The 18,430-nt window shown below is 37.0% G+C and overlaps 1 protein-coding gene across 1 annotated transcript in view; it reads left to right on the top strand.

Moving 5' to 3' along the window:
- The window catches only part of ARAP2 (ArfGAP with RhoGAP domain, ankyrin repeat and PH domain 2), a 118,088-nt gene extending 104,340 nt beyond the window's left edge, over window positions 1-13,748 (top strand). The window contains exons 31-35 of the mRNA XM_064712425.1: window positions 3,614-3,696; window positions 5,083-5,118; window positions 5,599-5,662; window positions 10,206-10,337; window positions 13,228-13,748. Of these exons, the coding sequence (XP_064568495.1) occupies window positions 3,614-3,696; window positions 5,083-5,118; window positions 5,599-5,662; window positions 10,206-10,337; window positions 13,228-13,578 (666 nt within the window). The 3' untranslated portion in view covers window positions 13,579-13,748. The remainder of the gene's footprint in view (window positions 1-3,613; window positions 3,697-5,082; window positions 5,119-5,598; window positions 5,663-10,205; window positions 10,338-13,227) is intronic.
- The last annotated feature ends 4,682 nt before the right edge of the window (window positions 13,749-18,430 follow it).

Here is an 18,430-nt window from a genome sequence, read left to right as displayed (position 1 = left end):
TTTCCCATCCAAAAAATACAGATGTATATTGCTGACCTTCCTAAAGTACTTTTTTAAAGACATATCCCTTGCTCACGTAAGCTAATGCACTGTGTCTTCTTGTGAAGCTGTGGATACAATCTTAATTAGAATGACCCCAGAATGTCACAAATAATGTCTTACAATTTAGTGCTAAAACTCAAATTGGCACATATGTGAGAATAAATTAATATGCCCATAAAACCTTAATTAGTATCTTGGAAAGAATTTATGACAGGATTGTTTTACCACTTTATAATCTCCTCTTTTAAGCCATTCTAATTTATAAAAAACTTTAATTCCCCAACTCAGGAGGTGCTTTGAACACTTATTTTTAAATTATTTTTTCTAAATGCAAATGGCAATACCATTCTGATCAAATAGTATATGAGTTTGTTTTACATTTTTTGAGAGATATTAATCTACCGTGAATAATCTTGGTTTAATTTTAGTCATATTTAGGAATGAATAGTAGGAACGCTTGACATTGCAGATGGAAAATTGTAGTTAATAAGGCCACACGTGCTAATTAATTTATAAATTCTCATTAATGGCAAATTAAATTTGTATATGCAGGTGGAGATACATTCTGTTCAGTGTTTCTCTTGTTCAAGAGCAATTATCAAAAACATTGAAAGTTTCCATGAATACTGTATGCTAAATTGCTATATTGTGTTAATTGACTGAAATAATTTACCCCTTTAATGTTCTGTTGCTAAGAGATAAGCTCACAGACAAAAAAAATGGCTCCCTTAAGGTGCATTATTTTGAGAAGGATGCAGTTGTTTAAGTTAATAGTATGTTCTGCAGGGGTATTTTTTTATCCTGGCAGTACCCTTCTTTTGAGCAGGAAGTTACACAAGAATACCAACCATAAAACTGTTGTGTGTTTTGTTGTTTTTTAAGTTCTCTTAAGTGCCTCTTTTTTCCCACATTGGAGTGTTAGAAATTGAAAGCTATAGAATGGGAAATTGAGAATCGAGGGACAGTAAACAGTAGGGAGTAGCTTTGTGTACTGGGATTATAAGATTTGTTGTTTGGTGCAGTTTTTTCTACATTGAAAGCTAAACCACTTGACCTAAAAGTACTAAAGGAATGCTTTTGTGTTGTGTTAAATATTTTTCTCTGTAATAGTGTGCATCTATTGTTTCCTTTCAGCACTTCATCTTCCAGTAACATTCAGTTCTCACACCTGTGGGTCTATGTCTTCTGTAGATTGACTAGAGGTAGTTCAAGAAGGAGCAAGCAAGGAACCTCAGGAGATCCTTGTCCATCTTCCTGTGCACAGCAGGGATAGCAGCTGAGGTCAGGACATGTTGTGCATGGCTTTAATCTGTTAAAGTCTTCGAAAACCCTGAGGACAGATAGCACAACCTTTCTGGGCTTCCTGTTGCAGTACCTGACTGTCCTCATGGGGGAAAGTTTGTCTCTGCTTAGATGTAGTCTTCTCACAATACAAAATACCTCACTCAGTCTGCTTCAAAATTTCCCTGTAGGTGCTGGGGGTCTGCTCTTAGTTCAGCCTCTCCTCCAGGGCAAGTGCTCCAGCCCCCAGATGGCCTGGTGGGCCCCTGCTGAGCCCTCTCCAGATTACTGATTCTCTTTTTTGTCTCAAGGATCCAAAAGATGCAGTCACACAAATAATAAGGAAAGGAGGAGAATCACTCTCCTCCACCTCGTCACTGTGCTTCTGCTAGCTCAGGAAAGCGAGACCACCTTTGCTGTTAGGATACTCTGCTGGTTTATGCCCAGCTTGGCACCTGCCAGCACGCTCTGGTCCCTATCAGCTGAACTGCCTCCTCCTCTCTGTCATTCAAAGAGTTTGTTCCTTCACCTGTGCAAGAGTTTGCGTTTATCATTGTTAAATTTAATGAGATTCCTGTTGTTCCATTTCTTTGTCCTGTGAAAGTCCCAATACTGGTGTTCTCCAGAAACCAGGTGGATTCCTTCTATCTCACTGGGCTGCCCTTCCTGAAGAGACAAGGAGGAACAAAGCCCTGCCCTCCCATCCCCTGTCCCACAAAAGTCAGGATATGTTATCCAGAGACTTCTTGTTGTTCAAAGACATGATTTGCTTTTTTTTTCATCTTGATTTAGCAGCCCTAGTGGCCTAATGGATGAATGGCCTAATGGACAGTGCCCCAGTGGCACTGTCTAAAACAGGGATTGTGAGCTTGAGTCAGTCAGCAAAGCTTCACCAAGGGCAAGTCCTGCCTGACCAACTTAGTGGTCTTCTATGATAAATTGACTATGTCAGTGGACAAGGGAAGAGTTGCAGGTGCCATTTGTCTGAAATTCTGTAAGGCCTTTGACATGGTCCCTCCATTTAGAGAAAAGAATATTTAGAGAAATATTCTTTTCTCTAAACTGGAGAGGGATGGAATTGATGGAGTGGACTGTTAGATGGATAAGAAAGTGGTTGGATGGTCACATCCAGAGGGTAGTGATCAATGACTCAGAGTCCTGATGGACATCAGTGACATGTGGTGTCATTTAGAAGTCCTTGCTGGGATTAGTGCTACTTAATATATTCATTAGTGACACAGAAAGGGGAATTGAGTGCTTCTTCAGCAGATGACACCAAACTGGGGGTGTGGTTGATACACCTGGGGAACAGGATGCCATCTAGAAGGGCCTGGACAAGCATGAAAAGTAAGCCCATGGGAATCTCTGCAGGTTTAACATGATCAAGTGCAAGGTGTTGCACCTTGTTTGGGTCAACTCATGATATCAGCCCAGTCTGGGGGATGAACAGACCCAGAGCAGCCCTGCCAGGGAGGATTTGGTGATGCTGGTGGGTGAGAGGCTGGACACGACCCAGCCATGGGCACTCACAGCCCAGAGAGCCAAAGGTGTCCTGGGCTGCACCCAGAGCCCCGTGGGCAGCAGGGGAGGGAGGGGATTCTGCCCCTCTGCTCTGCTCTGCCCTGGTGAGACCCCACCTGCAGGGCTGCAGCCAGCTCTGGGGGCACAGCGCAGGAAGGACATGGACCTGGGAGGCTACCAGGTCAATCAGAGGGATATGGAGCACCTTGTCTGTGAAGGAAGGCTGAAAGACCTTTGGAAAAGAGACCTACTTGTGGCCTTCTAGTACCTGAAAGGAGCCTAGAAGAAAGATAGAGACAGATATTTTAGAAGAGTGTAATGCAGAAGAAAAACAGTAATGCCTTCAAACTGAGAGTAGGTTTAGATTGAGTATTAGTCTTTAAAGTCCATTCCAACCCAAACCATTCTCTGATTTGAAGAAAATTTTCACCATTCCATAGAAGAGGTTATTTAACAGAGAGCAATCCCATTTCCCATCTTCCTGTCTCTTGGAAGAGTTTGTGTTCATATAAAGCACCACATCTTCATTTTTCTGATTATGTTACAGTTTTGTGATTTCTTGTGAACTTTAAATTCTTAATCAGTCTGCTTCCGGTAAAAGTGACTGGTACACTTTGTTAGTGGCAAAGAAAGAGATAAAATATTTTAATGATTTGCTAGAAAAGAGGGGTGCACTCCATGAAAGAAACCGAACTGTGAAATCAGTCATGTGGCATTTTCTCTTTGGCACATTCCTGATACAATAATTAGAATCTTACTTTATTTGCAGGCTAGCAAACCTGAAAAAGTGTTGCCTGTCAGTTCTCTGAAGCTTTATCTTGGAGTGAAAAAGAAAATGAAGCCACCAACAAAGTAAGAATAGAAAAGAAAATAACACAGTGTAAAAAGTATTGTAGTATCATCAATAAAGGGTAGCATAGAACATTGTGGAGCAAAGAAAAGTCAAGAAGCCTATAGCAGTATACTGAATTAAATTATCCCCTGTAATATTATTTGTTCTTTTCCTGTATTTGTTTTCATGTTCCATGTTAACTAATCTGTGCTAGTAAATTACTTTATTGATTAGCTCTTTGTAATCTAAAGTGCATTTGTTGTCTCTTGTGGATATGGTCGCTCCTGGCTCACTTAGTTTTGTGCTATGTGTCCTGCATGTCATTGGTGGACACACTTTCCTTGCACCAAGTAAAAAGAGAGAAGAGAAAACCAGTTAGTCATGGCCCTTACTGGCAGTTCCTGTTCAGCAGAGGATTTTCCTTTTTCAGGATCTTTGTTATTTTGATGTTTCTGCTAGCTGAAGACTACAGTGCCCTTTACAAACATCAGTGACTATCTCTCAGGAAAAGAGCATTGGGAAATAACACCTGTTTTTCTCAGATGTTTCCAGTTCTTGTTCGGTCAAAGCTTTGAGATACTGAGACAATGCACATAGGATCTTATCCCGGAGGGAGTCTATGTTGGCTGTTGCCTTTAAACAGATCTGCTTGAACTTTTCCTTTACAGTTGGCAAATGAAAACACCCCAAAAAAGTCTGTGAATTTCAAAGCTTAGCCATGTTACAGAAATCGTTGGTGGGTTTGTGGTTTTTTAGTATGTTTTTTTTTTTTAATTCAAGTGCAGAATGAGTAGGAGATTAGTCCAAAATAGGAGTAAAAAGATTATGTAAATGTGTCTTCGCAGGATTTTTTTACCTTGAAGTTTATTTTTAGTCTGCTTTCAAAAGAAGAGTTTACCTAGTCTCTTCTGGATCTCCAGAAGTGTCTGTTTGTTTCACCTCAGAGGCTTCATTGTGCACCCACTCCCTTTTCATTTTCCTAGTAATTATTAAATCCCTATAAAATCATGTGATTCCTTTTGTTTACTGTACAAGCATAGCTCTTTTCTCTCTGTGACTTCTACACTGTAGTGGACTCTTTACCTGACAGTTTTATTTCCAGCTCCTTTTAAAAAGCACAGCCACAGCAAAAAATGTGGCAACTAGTCAGCTGTCATCTGGAGTGTTTTGCTATAACCCTTTGTCTAAAACAGAAAGGTCATTAACTGTTGTAAGAAAATTAGCAAAATCCATCCTCAAACCCACAACTTTATTGTGGATTTGCAGTACACATTTAGACTTTGCAACTTTTTTTTTTTTTTTTTTTTTTTTAATTAAGAGGACTGTATAAAGGTAATTAATCTCTGCTGTTTGAGGAATATGTCCCTGTTTATGGAAGTAACTTTTGAAAATCTTCTTTCTTTCAGCTGGGGACTTGCAGTATTTTCTGAAAAACACCAGTGGTAGGTAAACATGAAACGCACACTGGGTTTAATTTCTCTGTCTAATATTTGTTGAAATATTGAATTGCAAAATAAGAGTATTTGAAACTAATGGGCATTATTTTGCTTTCATGTCAATTTTTGGTTTTTTTTTAAGTAAAGAAACTTTCTTAGTCGGTATGTTTGGTTCATGTTTTGGGTTTAAATGTCTGACTTCCTTCTGTGACCAGAGAGCAAACAATAGTGATAAAGTTAGAATGAGAGATTTTAATCCTGTGCACATGCTTAAAATGAAGCACAGGCATTGTCATCAAAGTAGATAAAGTGATAATTTGAAGTATTTATATATGCCTATTTTTTCTGGGAGTGTTAATAATAAATATAGATAACATGAATGAATTTAAGTAGTATTTGATGTAGTTTTGAAGCCTGTTCTTTAATATGTGTAACTGTAACTGGCATCTCCATTGCTTTTAATATTAATTGTGTATTGTGTTCTAGGTATATATGTTGTGATGGACAAGATGTGCAGATGGAGTGGATGATCAGCATTTTTATGGCACAGGTAGTAATCTGATCAGAAAATGTATCTTATTCTGCTGTTATAAAAATTCCATTAAATATGTATGTATTATATATAAGGTTCAGTGTCAAAGTTTCTGGAATACTTCATGTAATTAAAGTGCCAAAAGATGTGTCTTACTCCATGAAGACTATGAGTGCTCTGAGAGTAATAACATTAGATTCTGACATCATCTCTGCATTCCACCCTACTGTGTTGCAGAGAAGCTTTGTAAAGAAGGACAATTATTTTTTTTCCAGAAAGCTCTTGTGGGTGAAATTTTGGCCACTGACATAAAGGGTGTGTCTGTGTGCCACAATACCTAAGTGCTATTTCTCTGCTCACTAGTTTGGACGCTGCTAAAGTAGTGATGAAAGAGGGGTGTAATGCTTAAAAGCATAGTGGTGTGAACTAGCCCAGTTGAAGAGCTGTGCTAATATGGCTTTTTTCTCTGGTATCCAAGTTTGTTTTGTTAACACTGACAATTCATTGTGTTGGGTAGGTTTTATCCTGAATTAAGTACTCTTCTGCTTGATATGAGATTGTAAGAAAGGTGTATGTTTGAGTGGCATACAACACATCCTTGGAAATGGACTTTAATGTTTGCATTGCGGAAGTGGAAGTAAGCGAGATGGGAAGAATTTACCCTGACAGGAGAGTGGAACATAGTTTAAGGTTTTAACAGGATTTTGTCTGTGTCAGATTTTTCTTTTTCCCATGATGTTCAAGGAGCTTTGCAGGATATCACTGTGCATAAACATTGCTAGATTTATGATTACCTGGGAGCTTTGTGTTGCATAAAATAGGCTGAGCACAAGACTGTTGAAATACAGACTTAGTGACTTCCTAAAACAGAATCTGACTTTCATAGATAGTAGTGCTAGAAGTATAATGCATGCCTTGAAAGTAAGACTTACAAATTCTTGTCTTATTCAGCTCTCTTAACTGAAATGACAGTTGTTGTTTCTATGGAAACAGCTGGCATACATCTCATGGGCATAACATGAGCAGTGTCACAGCAAATAGGCTCAGAGGTTATTGATATAGGAAACTTTGAAGTAACTCATGCAAGGTTGGTAACTGTTGAAGTCCTTTTGACATAAAATCACAATGAAGGACAGTCTTACAATTCTGCTCAGGCAGATGTACAATGTTCCTTTGACAATATGGATAAAAAAATGGGAGCCATTGCTCACTGTCCAGGATAAATTTTCCTAACAGAAAAGAAGATAAAATCACTTAATGTACATTTAAAAACATGCTATGAATTCATAATGTTAATTTAAAAACTTTATTATAATGAATGAACAGTGCAATGAATTAGCAGTACTACATTGAAAGGGTTTTTTGGTTTGGATTGATTTTTTGTGAAAATTCTTGGGGTTTTTTTTACAAGTGTTCTGGACATCAGTAAAGTTGTCAGTCTATAGACTACATGAGAAGTTACGTGCTAATGATGCAGATGCAGATTTAGTATATTGTTCTTACTGCAATCTACTACTTCATTACAGAGAAAATTTCCTTAAGAATGCAATGCCTCATATTGGTAAAATTTGCTGTAAGATCTCTAAAAAGTCTTGTATCATACAGCAGCAGACAATTATTACCACATTATCCCATTTCTAAACCAGAAAACTGTAAATGTCAACTGAGATTATTTCTAGTTAGAATTTTCAAGTTGAGACCATCTTTAGGGAAGTCAGCTTGTTTTTTTACTGTATATGTTGTCATGGTATTTGAACATACATGTTAGAGAAACTGCAGGCATCACATCTTTGTGAGTGGAATAACTTAGACTAGAAATTGAAAAATACTGTAAAATTGGTTTTGAAGTGTTAAGACATTGACATCTAATGATTTTGTGCGATTAAGAGGGACATAAACCAATATTACTGCATTCCTCAGTGCTTGAGCAGACTCAAGTTTTATTAGTAATTAATATCAGTGAGATAACAGCACTATTACTGTTTTTTTCCTGGTGTCTGATAATGTTTGTTCCTGTAGTATAAATAGTGCAGAGTATATGAATAGCAAAGTGTATGTACCGCTGTAATCTAGGTACAAGAGTACTTTGATACAGGCCATCAAGTTAACCCAGCGGTTATTAATCTTCCATTTCAAACTGGTACATACTAAGTGTTTGAAGTAGGACCAATGTTTCTTTCAGTTCTATGCAAAACCATCCTGAAAAGCAAGATTCTTGAATTCTATAATAGTTCTGTACAAAATCTCTTAAGAGCATGCATAGCATTCAGTTGGAAGTAATTAATTTGTATGAAGATGGACACAATAGTTTACTTCCAGTTTCCTTGTCTTTGATCAGCTGGAGGCACATTATACTACCATGAGGTGCAGTTGAACAGAGGGGTCAAAGCTATGAATAAATACATTTTTTATGTGGCCTAATACGTTGCTAGTATTTCTGATATACTTTCTCAGTTCTATTTTAAGAAATGTTACAGGCACAAAAGGGAAATCAGGCTGCTTAGCTGACAGTGATGGTTTCCTTAGGCTTGCTGGGATTTAAGGCAGATAGTTTTCTTCAGAAGCTGATTAAAGTTTCTCCATCACTTTCTGGATTGTGTTTGTTTTATCTTGATCCACAATAAACTGTTTTGGTTGGCGAGAGCTGCTCTTTTAGATAATAATTTCTCATTTCATTGAAAGAAAATGTTCTTAATGGAGAGAACTCATCACAGACTTTTACATCACTCTAGTCACACCATGTGTGAGAATTTTTTACTCCATCTAGATATGAGTCTATAAAATACTTTTTCTAAATTTGGGGCAAGACTTTCAATTTCTAGTCAGCCATCATGAGTCAGTAATCACTGATTCTGATGCGTTTTATTGGTAGTCCTCTTTTTACTTGCCGACCATGTGCAAGTATGATCATAGCTCTTCATAGATCTCTACTGTTTTTTTAAATATGATCTTCAAGAGACTTGCTTCATGGATTTGCAGTCCTGGCTTGCCAGTTTCCTTCGAAGTTTTGCTGATTTAGCTGTAGGCCTTGGTTATTCTCTTTGGTTCACAGAATCTCATGTTGATGATTTTTTCAGTAAAATCATCTTGAAATACCTTATCCTCAAATCTGTCTTTATGGTTTTTATTAGCATTACTTGAGGAATATGAGCTCATGTGCTAAAATTTGAAATGTTCAGTAATATATGGTTTTTTACTTTCCTTCTCTTCCCAGTCTAGTTTTTCACTCAGAGTGAAACTTCACATTTTTCCCCAAAACTGACCTATTTCAGTTGAGCTAAAGCAAAGACTACTGTTGAAACCAGATCTGCCTATTTGTAGATTGTGTTTTGGATAACACATGTTGTTATCATATGTTAAGCAATTATTTTCTCTAAATTATTAATACAAATTTTCACAGAATCACAGAATCAATTAGTTTGGAAAAGATCTTTGAGATTATTGAGTCAAAGCTATGACCTAACACCAGCTTGTCAACCAGACATGGCACTGAGTGACAATCATAGTGTTTTCTTTAAACATCTCCAGGCATGCTGACTGGTGACATTCCAATGTCTAATCACCCTTTTTGGGAAGAAACTCTTCCCAATATCCAATATAAACCTCCCCTGGTGCAGTTTGAGGCTATTTCCTCTCACCCTGTCGCTGGTTGCGTGGGAGAAGAAGCCCATCCCCACCTGGCTCCAGCCTCCTTTCAGGCAATTGCAGAGACCGGTCCGTTCCCCCTGAGCCTCCTTTTCTCCAGCTGAGCACCCCCAGCTCCCTCAGCTGCTCCCCACAAGCCTTGTGCTCCAGACCCTTCCCCAGCTCCGTGTCCCTTCTCTGGACATGCTCCAGCCCCTCAGTGTCTTTCTTGCAATCAGGGGCCCAGAACTGGACACAGGATTTGAGGTGTGGCCTCCCCAGTGCCGGGTACAGGGGGACAATCCCTGCCCTGCTCCTGCTGCCTGCACTGTTGCTGACACAGGCCTGGATGCCATTGGCCTCCTTGGCCACCTGGGCACAGCCGGCTCATTTCCAGCAGCTGTGGATCAGCAGTCCCAGGTCCTTTTCCAGCCACTCTGCCCCAGCCTGTAGCACTGCCTGGGCTTGTTGTGGCCCAAGTGTTGTACCCTGCGCTTTGGTCTTGAACCTCAACAAGAAACACATTTTGAAACGCTTGCACATTGAGGTAATTTTATCTTATTTCTGAAACTTTTGTTGGGACTCATGAAAGTGTGCTTCTGTGAAATTTTGAAATTGTGAAACAAGTCAAAATGTATGTCGTGTTTGATGATATTTTCTATTTTTTTGAGGATAATGAGAATGATATTTAGGAAGGAGGATGTTTGATACATGACAATTATACAGAGACATTTTGGTTCTTTTCACTCAACATTGTGCAGCGCTTATGAAAAATTAACATAGTATTAAGCATCATAGTGTTTTTCCCTTTCTCCCACAATAGGAGGGCATGGTATTGTGCAGTATATAGCTTTTCCCAAGGGACTTTCGCATACTAAAGAATCTTTTGTATTTATGAAATTGTACATGGAAAATAAGGAATAATTTTTTTATTCAGCATGCAGATATATGGCCACCTGCTGGGAAAGCAAGAAAACAATCCATAACTAAAAGTCCAAAGATCAGAGGCTTACCACTAATTCCCATTCATCAGGAGAAGAACACTTGTAAAATCAGAGGGAATACAGAGGTAAGTGGGATTTAAACTTGATGTAGAACTTTTAACCACAATGCTGTAATAAGTAGTCCAGTAATATTGAACTCCCTGGAGCTGGATAAATATAGAATGCAGATGTTGTTATTATCAATGCTTCTTCCAATATTTTGTCATTAAAGGAACATTTAGGACAATTTAATGTAAAAAAACTATTGTAGTCTCAAGTTGCATAACCTCTCTGGCTGTTCAGTAAATCATAATGGACTTTTATTTGTGCTTGTTTTTTTTTTTTTTTTTGAGTAGAGATTGTTCATTAGGGGTAAATAAGACTTTTCGCTGGAAATATTATGCATTTTATTGCAATATGGGTTTTATAATATTTTTTTCCTCTGTCTAAAACAACTGCGTGGTTTTAGTTATCTACTCTGTGAATATAATGGAAAAGCTCAGATGGAACTAATGTTGATACATTTAAGTTATACTATTATTATTCTCAAAGAAGAATGAGAAGCTTTAGTTACAACTCTTTGAATAGAGTGAGCTTTGTTACTACATTACATGCACTAGTGATGTATCTGAACCTTATCATATTAATTCGACATTACTTTTCTGGTATCCACATGGAGATACTGATGCCTGTGGGGAGAACTTGAGATGAAGCAGTGGAGGCACTGTTCTGCTTGGGAATAGTAGTGGTAACTAGCCTGACTGCAGCAGTGAATAACTGTTGAGAAAACACCTTGGTCCTTTGACTGCAGTACTATCATTTCTTGCACATTTTAGAACATTTTGAAAGGAGAGGCTAATATGGGATGTGTTATCACCACTAACAGAGATGGTGGTTCAGGTACAGAATGGTAAAGTTGGCTATTTCCATAGTAAGCCAAAAGCAAAAGGCAGGCAGAGTGCTTTATGTAAAAGACAACTCCATCTTGTGTTACACTTTCTTCCAGAAAGAATTTCTGCTCTGCCTAACTACAAGAGTGTAAAGCCATGTGAATATAAGTATTTTGTTATTTGTTTATAAATTTTTTTATAAATTTGTCTTTTTTAACCTTCTCTCAGAAAGTATTTTTGCAATCTTTAATAAGTTCTTTCTGATGCATGTATTTTCAAACCTGTTTGATGAAAGTAATCAGGTTAACACAATGCATAATGAAAAATAAAAACTAATGCTTTTTTACATGGAAGGCTAAAACTGGAATGAACAGTAGAATAGTGGTAGAAAGTATATATATGATACGGTTTATTAAGAAGAAATATTTGACCCCAGTGGAGTCAGTTCAAAAAAATGTACCATTGGGAGACCATGCCTTCAGTCTTTCCATGAATTTGAGTACTCTTCCAAGAATATCTCAGTTTTAAAGCATTAGAAAGTAATATCATGAACAAGCATTTTCTGAAATATGCTGGTTTATGGAAAATGGAAGTCTATTTACAGATCAATGTGTAAACTTGTAGTAGAAATGTCATCAATTTATACAGGCAGGAAAAGAGACTGACAGTTTTCCAAACAGTGAAAAAAGTGATATCTGAGAGAGAAAGATGACTGAGAGGGAGAAAAACCCAAACCACTATAAGCTCAAAGATACCCAGAAACTGAGTTAAATATTAATATTTTTTACTAAAATGTCTATATTGAATGACTGATTTTTCCTCATCATTGGAAGCAGTTTTATTGAGGGTTAGGAAGACAAATGTGTAATACCAGGTTTGAAAGGAATCCTAATAAGAAACAGAACCAAAACATTTTGGTTATTTCTATACCTCTTGTTGCACATGTGGACAGTGCATTTGAAATATGCATATTTCTCATATAAAGTTATTTAATTGAAATAGAAATATATTACTGTGTATCTGCAGTAAGTATTTGATTTTATTTCAAAATACAAAAGGCTGAGAAATGAGGAAAAACCTTTTCTTTCAAGCACGATCAGATAGCATACTGACTTAGAATAGGTCATACAAGAAAGGCCCAAACCATTCTAAATTCTGTGTATCTAAACTAGCTTCTCCCTAGTGTTTGAGTAGTTTTTAATGTTTGTTTTAACATTTAGGAGGTATTAAGATTCCAAAGAACAAGTTGCTCATATGCTGTGGATGAATAACTCCGTAAAAAATGCAGTCAAACTGAACAAGTTCCACACAGGAAATACACAAAGACCCAAAGTCTCTCTCAGCTTTCTTCACGTTCTGGTTGTCAAGAATGATGCACACATGAAAAAAAGTATTCCAGGACCTAATTTTCCTTTAGAACTACCCGGGTTTTTCAGAAAAGAAATGTTCTACCTACTGCTGCACCACCTGAGTAGCCAGAATACAATAAAGCAAATTTAGATGCAGCATCTGGTTTACCTTTAATTTTCTACAGCTTAAGAACTTGAAAACAGCCCACCAATGTCAATTGAAAAAGAAGCCAGTCTTTATAACATATCAGTTAGTATTTAACAGCTGCTGAAAGTTTTTATTTGATTGTTGAAAACTATCTCTTGTATATTGGTGATGCTCAGTCATTATATTATTAAAACTGTAATATACACAGTTGTATTAATTCCACCAAACAATTCTAGGTCTTTAAGAGTGTAGGGATCTGCTATAAAATGCTAAAACTTAGTCTACTGTGGTAGAATGAAAAATCAAATTGTGATTATATGAAAATAAATCTTCATGTCCTTATTGGCATGGTGCATGATTTATGTAAATTTCAGAAGTATAGCTAATTGAGAATTTGCTCACTAAAAATGATTACTAAATAATAATATGACAATTGTGGTAATTTAAAACTAACTTTGCTGTCTCAGCTCTTGGGTAAAATTAATTTTTTTTCTTTAAAACTTATGTGAAGCTAATGAGCAAAAATTGCAGTCTAAACATTTTTTAATATGATGTGAATGAACTTATTTCTCTTTGCTTGTTTGGTAAGAATATAGAACTACAAGCTGGAAAATCAAGATTTGGTGAACATCATGATAATGAATTTCTGGAAGAAAGACAAAACTTGAAAGAAAAAGCATCTATTGTGGCACAGTGTTTGGAAAGAAAAGAGGAGAAAGGGCGAAATCATGCTAAAACACATCGAAACTTGATTTCTGTGGATGATGCAGGCTCAGGGATGACTGAATTACACCAAATACCACATAAGACATTGAGGAAAAATAAAAAAAAAACAAACAAAACTACTTTGGAACTAGATAGTAAATTGCCATCAGATGTGATTCAAGAACTAAATACAGTGCTGCAGAAGAACAGAGCACTTCATGAAGCCTCCAGCTGATTTCCTGAGCCCGAAGTGTAATACTTATATGTATATTCTTGTGTTATACATGTATATATATATATATTTGTGTATTTTCTGTTCAAAATAGTCTGCTTTGATGTGTCTAGTTTGTACAGTGCAGAGGAAATAAGGAAATATAATTTGTTTATATGCAGCTATTGATTTTATATATGTGTATACCCCATGTTATAATTGACGACTGAACTGGGAGAACTGATTATGTAAAACTCCTGAAGTTTGGAAGTTTTTCTGTGCAGTGCAAAGACACCAGATTTTGGTCTATTTTGTTGTTATTTGTTTCAGATTTTGTTTGATACAAGGATTCTAAGGACTGCCAAAAGCTTTTGCTGTTTATACTCTGTACCACTTTGTAAATACTGGGGAGATATTTTAAAAGACAAGATATACTCTGAAATTCATGCTATGAATTGGCCTGCAATATTTTTAATTGTCTAACACTCTACAATTAGTAACTCTGATTTTAAATTAATTTTTTTGTTGGTTTTTTTTTTTGGTTTGATTTTCTTAATTTGTGGTTTTGTTTTTAAGGAGAAAATTAGTATTTGCTTTCACAGAATTGTCCTCTGGCAAGGCCTCATGTGAAGAAATCAAAAGAGAGAGAAATGTAGTAGATGACACAATCTATTAATTTTTGTATTTTGAATATGTCTCTAGGGTGTACATCTGATTTTTACATCTAAGTAATGAGACTATTAAGGAGGACAAAAAAAAGTTTTCCAAGCAACTTATAATGGGTATGTGAATTGGAAGAATTGCACTATCTCAGTGGGCTGAAGTACTTTTCTAAACAGGCCTTGCTCAGCTCAGGGTAACAAAGGCAGGCTATTCTATTGCTCTTTGGATAGAGCTTGCTTGGTGCTAACAAAGTTGCTGACCTCCCATAAATATTTAGTATTTAAATGAGATGTTAATTCCTTTAAGAAAAAATGGTGCCCACAAAAACAAATCAGAACAGTACCAACACACCAAGTGTTAAGGAGGGCCAAATCCTAAACAGAAGAAGCAAATTACCCCTCTCTTTACTGTAAGGACAAAGGTAATAATATTCTTTTTGCAGGGACTAGCAAATGCTTGCCCTACAGCTTTACCACTGCTCTTCTGAGTTCGAGGGCTGGTCCCAGGGTTGAGAGAACAGCTTCCCTTGCTGCCTTCTGAGTATGTAGGTAGCAGTCCCTGAAGATAGTCATGTAGCACACTACAGCTACTTTCAATTTTAGCCCCAGAGTTCCTTAAATATAAAATTCAGCATTGCTTTCCAAAACGAAACCTATTCAAGGAATGAAATTATTTTAAGTTGTTTTGTAGATTTTATCTTCACTTATCCTGTGGGACTGGTGGTCTGACTTTGTTCCATGGCACCTGGAGGGGCAGAAGGCACTGCTGTGCTGAGGCTGTTTCAGGTGTTATAGATGCTGTCTGGTTAAACAGCAGGAATGACTCTCATGAGCTCACAAGTCACTTTGCTTCAAAGGAGCCATTAATAAGGGCTTCTGCTTGTTTTTGCTGCTGTCCCTTTTGTTGTCTGACTAGTCAGACTGCCACAGGTTTTCACCAGCCTTTTAAGAACTTACTGATGCCTTTAGTGTTTGATTGGAATTGGCCAGATCTCTTAGAGTAGGAGAGAGAAAGCACAGAAGCAGTATGCTCATTTACTCCCTCTTCTATTTTTGGTAGTCACAGGTGCCCTAACATTTCTCACATCATTTACTTCTATTCCTGATTACATTGAGCAGCTTAATTGGAAAAATAATTTGTTTGATTGAAGAAATTATGCAAGTGACTCAAATAATGTATCTGGAAACTCTGCTAGGAAGCACAGAGAAAATGAGATCAAACTCAAATATTTTATAGTAGTATTTATTACTCTAGAATGTAGCACTGACAAAGCAAGTCTAGTCTTTCAGACTTTGCACCTACCTTATTTGACCGGTTGTTAAAACTGAAACAAGTCTGTAGATTTTAATTTTCCCAGTGCACTCTTGACTGTTTTGCTACCTTCACTTTGTAATTGAACCTTTTCTAATCATTGAGGCTCTGCCTCAAATAAGCATATCAGCCTGAACTCAAATTTTATTGATTAAAGCTGGTGTTTAATGTTAATAAACACATTCTTAAATGCTGATTTGAACTGCAGACTAATGTCAGCAGGAGAAATTGCTTTATTTTCTGTCAGGTTGGACTTGAATGTACTATTTACAGTTGTACTTTTATTTGCAGATATTTCTCAGTATTGAGTTATGGTTCTTATATTGTTCATCTTTTTATTGGGACCTTAAGGATGACATTCACTTCACTGCTGAAATGATGCTTCATGCATCATTTAAGCCACTAGACTAATGGGATAAATGGGGCAGTGGAAGGGTTTGTGCATTGGAGTGAATATATCCACAAAGAAAATGGCTTGTGTATTTTTATTGGATCTAAGGACTACAGAAGCATTTGTTCTATTTCAAAACCACGTCACAGGTAAAATATCTGTATAACTGCTGCTAACAGGCCATAAAAATCAGGAAGATGTTAAATAAAATGTGTTTAAATTTGGCATCATATGTATTCATACACAAACACATTTATGCACATTCACAGAGGCACACTGAATGATGACAATGTTACAAGTAAAGATTATTTGGGGAAGTCGAAATTAAATTTTAAATTAATTATTTTAAATAAGTATCAAAGTGTTGAACAAAACATCCAGCACATTATTGTTGCACTACACATTTCAGACTGATCTAAGACCTGCAGAATAAATGTGCTTTGTTGCAATATCTTAGTGGCTGCTAATTTTTGTTGTTCCTGTGCCATGTTTAGAACTGGTAAAGTGTAATTTTCAGAGAATTGTAATTGAATAAATGCTATTTCTCAGAACTAGGTGATCTATTTTTTCAGAAAAAAAAAAGCAGTAAGAATGTTTAAAAAAATAATCTGTGTCTGCCGATATGAAAGCTCTTGAATAATGTGGTAAGAGCTTACTTTTCCATCTGCAAAATGAAGTTAAATGGGAGACTGGTATTTTATGTATGAGCCTATAACAGTTAGAAGACTAAGATTAATATCTTAATAAATCTTAGTAAATCTCAGGTTCATCATTGCCTTGTTAAACTTCTATAATCATGATAGGTGGGTGCAAAGTTGACATGTAGCCATTGTTTTTGTTGTTAATGTAATGGCTGTGTTCTGTGTGTGTGTTTTTTCACATTTATTAGGATGGGTGAGGGAAGCAAGTGAAAACCCAACAAGAAATATGAGCTAGATTCTTCATTTTCTTTTTCTTTACTGAGCTGGATATTGTCTGCTATTTTAGAGTTTTTCTTCAAAACAGATCTCTTTCTGAGGTACTATTTTGGGATGCCAGTTCAAAAGAGCAGTTTGACTAATAGGTTTTGTGCCTCAGCAGAGACTGCCTCAGTGTGGGATCAGTTTCACCAGCTGGGATCTACAGAGTGTATTCATGCTTTGCTGTGTTACTGGGGTTGAGATGCAATTTTTGCATTAAAAGGTTTTGCAAATGTTATCCGAGAATCTGTCCAGTGGGGAAAGGATATCCCCAAAGATTTCTTCAGTTAATGGGGAAGGCTTGGCCATATCATTGATTTTTGTTTCTTCCTTGGGAAGAGCTCTGGGCTGTTCTGCCTAAGGCGAGTTGTTAGGATGCCTCCAGCTCTGTCTGCCAGAGGCACCCCTGAGGTGCCTCTTGCTGTCATGTACTGGGGTAGTTTTAGACTGCTCTGGAGATACAGGGTTTATCTGAGAGTAAAAGTTACAGGAATTTTATCTCACTGCAATGATTTTTTTTCTCCCCTGATGCAGTGCTGACACAGTTTGTGTTCCTATGAGTGCTGCCAGGTTTCCACCCTCTCCACAGTTCAAATTCCAGATTAAGAAGTCTAAGAAAAAATTTACATGCTCTGCTGGGGATGGGGTTGGTACCTGTAGGAGTAAGGAAATAAGAGGTGCATCTCTCACTGGCTATGACACTTTGTTATAGGCTACCCTGTTATGTCACCTCTCTGATTTTTATATCCTGCTTTCCAGTGAAGTCTGTTTCATTGGGAGAATCAGCTATCAGACTTTACTTGAATTTGAACTAGAACAGCTTCAGTTCTGCTGGAGTCCAAATGGAAACAAACAAACAAACAAAGTCCCCATTTGGAGCATAGAATGCTCTAAAATATTTTGATTTGGGCTACTTAAGAGAAATTTTTGTATTCAGTAAGTTACATTGGGGCTGAACTGTATAGAAACAGACTACCCTGATAGATGGATTGTATTCCAAGAGGAATTGTTTGCAAGAATATGTACTATCTTGCAAAACTGAGGAAGATGTGGCAAGATTGCCTGGGAAGAGTAAGGATTCTCCAATACAGTATTCCTGCTTCTGAATTGCTAGAGAGATTCTCTGTGCTGTTAAAAAATGATGTATTTGTCAAACTCACTGTTTCTTAAGATTAGACTGTTCTATGTAGAAAGGCAGAAAACCTTGCAAAATTTTACCAGTGATTCACAGTCAGTTTGGAGATTACACTGCTTTACTTGTGGCTCTGCTGAAAATGGGATCCATCTGCAACTCAGTTAGGGGGAAAACCAATCCTGCTCTCTTTTTTTAGTTCTTACCACTGCTGCAACTTAATGGTTTAGTTATTGTCTTTGGTGAAATTTCTTTGAGAATATTCCTATTATGCTTTGCCATTCATTTTTTGCTACAAATCCATTATGATCTGTTGTACTGATGAGGAAGGAGGATGTGGATGTTAATGGCCAAACAGACAACTGTATCTTCCTGCTTACCTGTACTTTCACGCAGTTCAGAATTTTGCTTTGTCTACCT

Source organism: Zonotrichia leucophrys, chromosome 4 (genome assembly GCF_028769735.1).
Source record: "Zonotrichia leucophrys gambelii isolate GWCS_2022_RI chromosome 4, RI_Zleu_2.0, whole genome shotgun sequence".
Lineage (NCBI taxonomy): Eukaryota > Metazoa > Chordata > Aves > Passeriformes > Passerellidae > Zonotrichia > Zonotrichia leucophrys.
This window is presented reverse-complemented; position numbering and strand designations above follow the sequence as displayed.